At 39.4% G+C, this 10287-nt stretch overlaps 1 protein-coding gene and 1 long non-coding RNA gene across 2 annotated transcripts in view; one reads left to right on the top strand and one right to left on the bottom strand.

Moving 5' to 3' along the window:
• The window catches only part of LOC117944676, a 21794-nt gene extending 16508 nt beyond the window's left edge, over positions 1-5286 (top strand). Inside the window, exon 4 of the long non-coding RNA XR_004656631.1 lies at positions 5234-5286. This is a non-coding gene — a long non-coding RNA (uncharacterized LOC117944676). The remainder of the gene's footprint in view (positions 1-5233) is intronic.
• slc4a5a (solute carrier family 4 member 5a) overlaps positions 1-10001 on the bottom strand; it is a 47719-nt gene extending 37718 nt beyond the window's left edge. Inside the window, exons 1-3 of the mRNA XM_034871699.1 lie at positions 9817-10001; positions 1774-1832; positions 674-877 (exon numbers count right to left, since the gene is read on the bottom strand). Of these exons, the coding sequence (XP_034727590.1) occupies positions 674-877; positions 1774-1831 (262 nt within the window). The 5' untranslated portion in view covers position 1832; positions 9817-10001. The remainder of the gene's footprint in view (positions 1-673; positions 878-1773; positions 1833-9816) is intronic.
• Positions 10002-10287: the final 286 nt, after the last annotated feature.

The following is a 10287-nucleotide window of genomic DNA, read 5'->3' as shown; positions in this document are numbered from 1 at the left end:
ACATCATCAGGGTTATTTTCTCATTTCTTTTCAGCCCATATAGAATAATGAGCAGTGATTAACATTCTTATTCTTAATCCCTGTGTGATGGAATAGTGCGTTAATGGTTTGTTTTTGTTAAATCTGATATTTGGTGTGTTCAAATAATTTCTCTCAGCATAAAATAACGATCTAATCATCACATCACAAAATTAGTAATTTTGTTAGATTTAGGTTGCCATGATATGCTGATTGCATCCTTTTCTATGAGCAGGAAAGGAGAATGGAGAAGAGAACAGAGGAGATGAGGAGTGTGCGCATCCATTATGATATTAACAATTCTGATTCCAATTTTGAGTCTTCCTTTTGATTCAATCAATTTTGAATCTTATCTTATCAATTTTCGATTCTGATTCTTTGAGACGTGGAGTTGAAACAGGTCACATGCTTATAACACAGAATAGAGGAACATTTTGTTTTGATTCAATGAGGATTTACAGTTTTACCGGGCTTTTTCAACGTAAAAAAAGTCACACAACACAACAGGCGCCTTAAAGTACGATACATTTTATATTCATTTAACTCTGAAATAACTTGAAAATTATGCAATAAAATCTAAATTCTGATTTCTGGGCTGGGCTAAGTCCCCAATGTTTCAAGATCCTACCTACGCCTGTGCTGCACACTGACTTACCTGTGCGGTTGATGTCTTGGAGACTCTGCTCGTTTGAATCAAGTCCTTCCTCTATGTCCCGGTAGCGGCTGTGCCCATGGTGTCTGTTCTGGCTATAGCGTCTGTCCCTGTCCATGTCTGCAGCCTCGCGACTAGAGCGTCTTCGCCTACGTTTGCGACGATATCCTCGAGGCACCGGGACACCAATGTAGATGGACTGATGGTCTGAGGACAAATATGAACAGGTCCTAGATGGTTACACTACACGGTTGCATCCATTTCAATGCAAAACTGAAGTGCCAGTATTGGTTCCTACTGGATGCCAAGTTACAAGAACAAGCAAGAGAAAGACAAAAGAAGAAAAAAAAATCTAAAACGTGTCTTCAGTAAATGTTTGATGAAAGGCCCCAAAACAGTTGACTGGCTGAAAAGATTGTTTAATGAGATCTTCCATTTATTAATCATGCTCAGATGAGTGTTTTTATGAATGTTCTATCACTTAAATACATTCTGAAGAATTTAGGTTTGACACCATATCTGCTTATTAAAAGCAGCATTCCATTTTGGCAGATAAAGCAAATCAAGCCTATTCAGAATCCCTCAGGCCTTTATCTTTGCTGTGACAGCTTTTGGCTCGAATTACCCCTGTTTTGCAACAAAAACCTGGATGACGTGAGTTTGATCATCTGCTGGCAATTAAGTAGGAGCTTTCAAACTAATTACACACTAAACTCTATGTGGAATAACTAAACAACGGGAGATGCAAAGCAATATCGGATGTTTGGAAAAGAACAGAACCTGCGGGAAGACACTGACACGCTCAAATATGCAACATGTCAATCCCCAAATTACTGATTCATACAAAAACATACAAACAATGTTGAGTCAATCATCATTCCTCCTTTGCAGTCTATTAACAACATTTACCCACACAAACTCTCAGAACAAAAGAGAAACTATACATTAGTGTGATGAATTACCTGTCTCATGATAATATGAAGAGACAAAGTGGGTGGAATTACTTAATTTCCAGTTTCTATTAACAGAGGGCCACTTTATGAATGATCTACCATAAATATGAACCACACACATACAGTATGTACACACACACACACACTTACCCTCCTCTTCCTCATAGCGGAGGTGAGAGACACCCATCCCTCGGTCTCCATGGTCCATCCTGGTATGGAGGAAGAAAGACAATTTTTAGCCATGTCAATGTTCACCGGTCAAAGTGAAGGGAAAGCAGTCATGTAGGGATGAATGATGTGGTGCTTCCTGTTTTATGGTTATCGATTGCATTATTCTGTGTAGGGATGTAACGATACACTCAACTCACGATGAGAATCACGTTTTACCTACTCTGTCTGTATCCATCTGTATTTATCTGTACTCTATCTTAATTTTAACACAATGCGCTGCAGACATAATAACTGTAAAATCATCCCTTATAAAACTGTGCAAATCAACTAATGTGTCCTCTTATCAAAGAGAAAAACTCAAATTCTATTTTGTTTTATGTAACTAATATTTAAAATAATTATTAATCAGATTATTTTATACAAATTCTACATTAAAAATATAAATATAAAAAAGTATCTAACAAGACAAAGTTACATCTGAAGTAACAAGTGAAATCAAAAGTAGATTACGCCCTAGACTGTGTTGCATCAAGATTCATTTTTTATCTCATCAGTTAATAAAATATTTCAATGCGCTGTTTGGCACATTTTAATAATTGATTCACAATTTACATTACATCCTAAGTGTCTTGTATTGTCATATCTTTTTTTCCGTAGAATTCTGAGTTTTGCATTTTGAGGTACATGTATGTAGCTATTGTTAGGCATGTGTTATTTACCATATTTGTTGTTTTCAAGTTTAATGTATTTTAAAGGGCCATCTATGATTGGGCATGGCAAATAAGCTTAGGTTATAAGTGATGTGGTGTTTGGCATAGGTTTATGCTACATGCCTTTTTTATGTACTTAACCATGTAGTGTCGTCATTTCTGTTCTGTACACACGAGTGCCTGAGTGTGTGTGTGTGTGTGTGTGTGTGCATCTGTGTGTGTGTTGCTTTGTTTTTGCCTCCAGCAGCAGCTCTTGTTCACTGACCTGCATGTCGGGTTACAGTGCAGATCAATGGGAAAATAATTAAAAAGGTGGCCGTGGTCAATGGAAATGTACATAATTAAAACAAATGTGAGGAGAACTTATCCTAGCGGCACCATTTTATACATTGAACGCCACCAGCAAAGTTTAAGGCCACCCTGTTCTTGCTGGTGACAGGTTAGAAGAGAGTATGCATTCACAGTATTGTGTACTGGAATTGAAGCTTGATTCCTTTGGAATTTGAATTTGCCAATATATCTATGAATTGTTAAACTTACTTTATGTCAGTGAATTAAGTTATTGCAACATATAATAACAATAATAATAATAATAATAATAATAATATACTCTTTTTTTATAGGGCATTTTTCCAAATCCACAACAAAGGGCTTTACAAAACAGAAAAATAAAAGTATTGGGTGTAGATGTACAGTGCAGTGGGCAGTATATGGATATTATATTGATATTGTGATGTGAGACTAGATATTGTCTTAGATTTTGGATATCATTTTATGGCAGTAATGTATTTTCTGAAACGTTTAGACTGTTCTAGCTTATTTGCCTTTACCCACTTGTCATTATGTCCACATTTTTGATTATTATTTATCAAAAATCCCATTGTGATGGCAATTTGTGAAAGTACCACCCTACAATATCGTCGCAATCGTTATAGATATTGAGGTAATAGGTCAAACATACTGTGATATTTAAATTTTCTCCATATCGCCCAGCCATACAGTGTAGGGAGGAATAGAAAAAACAGTTTTAAAAGAAATAAAAGACAGTTCAAAGAAGGTTCAAGCTCAAATAAAATCAGGAAAGGCTCCTCAATTAAAGTACAAGTAACGAAACCTAAAGTTTAAAGAAGGGCCTTAAAGGAGATCACTGACTCAGATAACCAGATCATTCTAGAGCCTCGGGGCTCTGATAGAAATTGTCCTATTCCCTTTAGTTTTCAGCCAGAGATATAGCATATTATAAAGAAATTATACTAAAATATGCCAGTGTAAAGAGGCTGTAACAGGATCACATCAGATTTTTGGTTTGAGCTAGTTAAGAAGGCTTGTAAAACGGTCTCTGTGTCTTTAACAGAAACAACTTTGAGGTTTGTGGTGTGCTACTCAAAACTCAAGTTACTGTCAAACCACACTTGATGTTGTCCAATAGGGAAATAGCCAAAGGCAGAATGTGCTTTGGGATCATGGGCATACAATGATCTCTGTTTTGTTAAAGTTCAGCAAAATAAATATTTTGACATCCAGCTTTTAAGAAAAGGCAGTCAATAAGTAAACTCAACATTCCAGGGTCTACACATCTAACATGTACTGTGGGTACATCCACAAACATCATACAAAAAAAAGAAATACCATATCTATGAATATTTGCCCAAAGGGTAGCATGTATAAAGAAAAGAAAATTGGTCCCAAAACTGACCCCTGAGGAACACCATACTTAACAGAGGAAAACAAAGAGACAAAATAATTCACAGAGATACAGAGCCTTCTATTGGACAGGTAAGATGAAAAACATTCTAAAGCTGTACGAGACATCCTTCCCAGTTTTTTCAGTCTCACAGGGTGCTGTGTCAAAGGCCAGGACTGAGCATTCGCTATCATCAGCAGGCAGTCACAGTGTTGTGATTATTCCGGAAACCAGACGGGACCCGATGGGCTGGCTTTGGACAGATATTTAGAAATGATGTTTGAGTCCATTTTTGGATCGGTCACATGAGTGCGATGAGGTATTAGTTGTAAAATCTTAATTCTTTAAGAGAGTTTAGTGTGTGTTTGTGTGTGTTTGTGTGTGTATGTGTGTTTGTGTGTGTGTGTGTGTGTGTGTGTGTGTGTGTGTGTAAAGTGGGGCCGAAGAGAGATAGCGTAAGAGGAAGCAGACGTGCAGATGCGACCGGAGCTGAGTTAGTGTAATAGGTTTAATTTTAGTAGGCCTACACGTGTGTGCGGTGTCCAAAATAAACCCCAGACTGAAAGCCAAGTTCATTCATTAGCTCACCAGAAAAAGGATTTTAACAGTGACGTTATTCATTTTATAATGTCAGCCCTGGACCACCTGCCATCCCACAGCTGTCCACACAAAGAAACATACACGTGTCATTAGTATGAGAATAAAATAGATTTTAACTGTGTTAGGCTTGGGTCGGGCTTGGACATATATATCTGTGTCTGGCTCGGGACGGGTTCGGTTACAGCTATGTGGGACGAAGCTAATGTTTTCTATTGCCTGCAGACACCATGGGAAATTAGTACTTGATTACCAAATTAATTTAAACTAAAATACCAAACTTTGCCTTGCTTCACCAGCTAATTGCTTATTTATCTGCTTTTTTCATGCCGGGCAGGTAGTGTACAGTGGGGTTTATCAAGAATGTTTGCAAATGTGCAGCCGTAAAACCGAGACAATGACCCTATGTCAACTGAAGTATTTCCATAATAAATATTGAGTTATGGAGTTCTATTTCATCCTTACTGACCACCAGAGGCAGTGCTAAACACTGAATATATTTTGAATTCCATTTGCACAGGTCCAGTATTTATAACAATAAAGTCACTTGTTACCTCAGGGTGACCCTGCCCAAGGTATTAAGTTCTGGTGTCATCCTCGAGCTCAATCCTTTTTCATCTTCTTGCTATGCAAGCCGTGTACCATCTGTGGTAGCATTAGCATTAGCTTTTGTTTGAACTGTATACTACTGATTGTTACAAAGCTGATGCTATCTCCTGTCCCACCTCTGATGCAAGAGCCATGCAGGATGCGGCAACATTTAGCCTTTTTTCACATGCCAGCTATTAGGCCAACCATTGCTTCCCTCATACCATTGCTTTCCCCTGACAAGGCTCTGAGGTTGGATGCCATGTTCTCTCAACCCCAGTGTTTGGTCACCAACGGTCTTCTGTGTAAGCATTTGCAGGGACATGCCCCCTCCTTGCAGGCTAAGGGAGTCCACATCTGGCCCCATGTTTCTAGTAACCAGTGGCCAATGTAGGCCTCAGTGCCACGATGAGAGAGCGGTTTGTCACCCTTGCAAACCTGCTCGCTTGCCTTCCCCGCAACCCTTGTGCACCATCCCAGCTTCAGGCGCCCTGGGACACGGCTTGCCTTCTTTCATGTGTGGCCCGGCTGGGACTCACAGTAAACCTCAAAAAGAGTTTTGTAAACTATTCTTAGCACATAATCTTCATCGGTGTGGCTCTGAACACTGTCACTATGAAGGACTGTCCATCGCTTCAGTGAGAAGAAGACATGGTCCTCATGGGCGCTGCCGAGCACATTCTCACAATATTTCAGGGTGAATGTTGCCACCCACCATCCATTGGCCGTGGTTCTCTGGCCGAGGTCCTCTGCTACAACCTTGTGTGGTTGGCACTCTGGCTTCCTAGTGACTCTGTTTATATGAGTCATCTAGTGTTAAGCACTGCCTCTTGTGGTCATTAGGAGGAAATAGACCGAAAGCTACAAATGCAACTGCAGTTCTATGAATCCTGGATTACTGCCAGAGTTCTTGTTCACTCAGATTCTTGCAAACCCGATTGAAGATTCAGTAGGAATGAGCCTGGGGATGACACCTTGGCCAGGGACACCCTAAGGTCACAGGTGACTTTGTCAAAATAAATATTAAACCTATTCCAATGCAGAATATAGATACAGAACATAGGAATGAGCCTGGGGATGAAACCTTGGCCAGGGACTCCCTAAGGTCACAGGTGACTTTGTTAAAATAAATATTAAACCTATTCCAATGCGGAATATAGATACAGAACATATTCCGCATCACGTAGGTAGTGTTAAGCACCACCTCTGGCGATCATCTAGGATTCATAGAACCGTAGTTACATTTGTAACTTTTGTTTTAAGCTTCTAACTAATTCAATTAGGCTACTGTAACTACAGAACTTGTGTACAGATAGCTGAGTTTCTGTTTTGTCCCAGCAGGAAAATCCCAGTTGTAAGTAATGTCAGTAAGCCAGACCAGTACCAGGACACTGAAACTGTCTGGGTTGCATGTCAATCATTCTAAAGTGTTCCTGCTTTTTAAGTTATTACACTTGTTTGGTGTAGAATTCAGTCATTATTAGACCTGTGCTTTTCTTGCAATGACATGTTAAAATGTCTGTTGTGAAAAGGTCTACTACATGTAGTGTAGACCGTTACATCTACAGGAAACATTCACCATTCACACACATTCTTATACTGTGTCCAGGGCTGCCGTACAAGGTACCAGCAGCTCATCAGATACACAGGAAAATCCCAGTTGTAATACACATTGACATTCACACTCCGGTGCACAGCACCGGGGGCAACTTGGGGTTCAGTGTCTTGCCCAAGGAGACTTCGACAAAGACTGCAGGGGCGGGGATCGAACCACCAACCAAATTGCAGGCAACCGCTCTACCACTGAGCCACAGCCGCCCCATCAGAATGAGAATCAGCTTTATTTGCCAGGTATGAGGACACAGGGGAGGAATTTTGCTTTGGATTGTATTGCTTATAATGCGCTTACCTGTACAAAACAAACAACAAAACAAAAAATACACAGAGGAAGAGGAATGCACAATAATTGAACTGTGCGTAAGACGTCAGCTGTTCAGCAGAGTGATGGCTTACTAGTCACATTACTTACTGGTTACTGGTCACACATGGGCAAACTTAAAGCTTCCCTCTATGGAGCTTTCACGCCTCTTTATAGCATGTTTTGGTTTTACAGCAAGCAACTTTACTAATTTGGTTCAGTCCTATTTCAACCTTTTTCATTTTCAGCAGGCAGCTGTTATAAAAAAGCACTATTAAATCAACTGAACAGTGCCTGCTAAGCGCCAGACAGCAACCATATACAAACTTAGAAATTAGCTGGTGAATATACTGGAACACTTAGCAACTAAAGAGATATTTTGAAATGGGTTGGAGACCTAGACAATAGAGCGGAAAGTATTGTGAATTTTGATCACTTGTAATCATTTGTCCGGTGGTCAGAAAAACTACATGTTGCGCTGCTTCTCAGAAGACAAACAATCTATGAATGGAGGTTTGAATGAAACAAATAATTAGAAAATGAAATGCCAACAACAACAACAACAGTAAAAGCTACAACAACAAAGCTGTTAAGCAAGCAATAACGATGCTAGTTGCTTTTACAAATATCTGCAAGGAAAGTAAGCCGTTCTATCACTTACAATAAAGATAAATTGAGCCCCTAGAAACAGAACAAATGGATTTTGAATTCAAGGCTGAATCTTAATTAGTTCATGATTAAAAAAGTGTTACAAGCAACACCACAAAACAAAATAAATTTGATTGTGTATTTGTTTTTACTGCTGTTTCTTTGGTTTTTAAATCGCGAGGCAATTTATTTGCACAAAATGATGAAGATACTGTTTCAGTAATTTGAGTTGCTGGGGGGTTTTAGATTTCTGCATCACTACAAAGTGTGCCCTGATATTTCCAAGCATTCCTGGTTACTACATCATGTACCGGTAAGTGAAAGCAGTGTTTCTTTTCACTTGACTCTCTGTGGATAATATCTCATGTTGGACTGACACTCTTGAAATACAATCCACCCTGGAGGCACGAGAGGTGGAAATGGCTGGTGGAGGATAGGTTGAGCCCAGCAAAGCCCGGTTCAGATGCTGCTGTGAAAGTTTGTAGTGCTGGCTTCCTGCCTCTGTAATTAGTGCTGTCACATCAGTGTCCTTCACACCCAGTGGGCAGCTGGAGTGCGAGCTGCAGGCAGGCCCCCTCACGGCTCAATCGATTGGGCTCGCAAAGCCTCTAAAACCCCCACACCACTTGACAGAGATATGTGCACACATTAACACACACTCAGCCATAAACATGCACATTTGCACATGGAATAATGTCATTATGTGCTCTGCCAGTATAGATGCAAATGTTGAGTTGCCAAACACCAACAGGCAAATATGTGCATGTTGTTAACTGAAAAAACAGCCTGGTCTGTCTAGTGAGTTAGTCTTTAACATTGAAAACACCTGCCAATGTGGTGAGATAATTAACTCGTTCGACAAATGACTCAACCTGTTGACGTTTTTTTAATGCAGTGGCATTTTGGTCATTCTAGTACAAATCTCGGCCTCATTTGAAGAAAATCAAGGAAAGGTCAAACTTCAAAGGACACTATGTCACAATTACAATTATGTGATTACTTTTAATGAAATAAAGCTAGTAAAGACAATGTGATTTTACCCTAAACATCAATAATTTCCATTAGATTTCTGCAAAATTCAATCAACATTTATGCACACTAAACAAGCATCAACATATGAGAACTTCTCAAACTAGTTCACACTTGTATTGCTACATACAGTACTCTATATAGACACACCCAAGCACACGCACACACACATGCACACGCACACACATACCAAGCATTGTGTAGCTAGTTAAAAGTGCTATTTCTGTCTTATATCTGTATGTGCAGTGTGAAGGCATATGGTTGTTAGCATAAGTGGTGCTCATTATTGCTTCACTAAGTTTAAAGAAATTACTGTCTCATTAACTTTTTTAAAAGCCTGTATAATAAACTTCATTTTCCCAGATGGGTCATGTGAAACTGTAAACTGCTAGGTTTTGCAGGAGTAGAATGAAGAAGTTTTCTAATCAGAAAAACCAAACCGCAAAACTATCACACCCAACTCCATACTACTGTGACTGAAAATATTAGACATTTACAGATTAGGATTGACGATTGAATTTGACAATAGAGGTGTTAGTTTTTGTAAAAACATAGCGGCTGTCGTAGACCTTTGTGCATCATTGGAATATCAGTCTGCTGTTAATTTTCGGGCCAACAATTCTCCAAAGTGCCCTTAACATTATAGTGTTTTCCCCTCACATTGCTGACTGTGTTACTTTATTATTTTCATTAGCTAGGCCTGGAGCTTAAGAAAAAAAACCAGAGGAACTAAATTCCAAGCTGAAAAAATGAAATGGCACTGTTGAGACAGAAAGAAATCAATGGTGCAGAGAGAGAAAAGAAAGAACCATCATGAAACAATAAGACGAAAGGAAAAGACAACCTACCTGTATTAGTTGTCAGCTGGAATGAGTGAAAGCAGAAAAGGCCTTTGCTGCTCGTAGGGTCGCATCAATGAAAGCATGCCAGTGGAGCTCCAACAAACTATTGAATGGTACAAACTCAGCAAAGAGGAAAGCTCCTTTTTCATTTGTCTCTGTCTGTCTGTGTGTCTGACTGGCTTTGCTCTGTCTGTCTCTCTCTCTCATCACTGGTTCAATAATGGGCAAACAAGGACTCATCAGAGAGCTCCAGGCAGGAAGTTGTTTCAGAATATTGTTGCCACCAACCACCGATAGAGAATCTCTCAATCTACTTCACCAGCCAGTCAATATATGGCATTGTGGAAAAAGTGATAAAGGGTAGGAAGTAACAGGATGTTGCTTATGAAAACACACAATGACATTCTTGGATATGAACTGTTGGTATTTACTGGGTATGAAAATACCTATAGTATAAAAAAGGACAGAAAAAGCTTT

Source organism: Etheostoma cragini, chromosome 5 (assembly GCF_013103735.1).
Source record: "Etheostoma cragini isolate CJK2018 chromosome 5, CSU_Ecrag_1.0, whole genome shotgun sequence".
In the NCBI taxonomy this organism is placed as follows: Eukaryota; Metazoa; Chordata; class Actinopteri; order Perciformes; family Percidae; genus Etheostoma; species Etheostoma cragini.
This window is presented reverse-complemented; position numbering and strand designations above follow the sequence as displayed.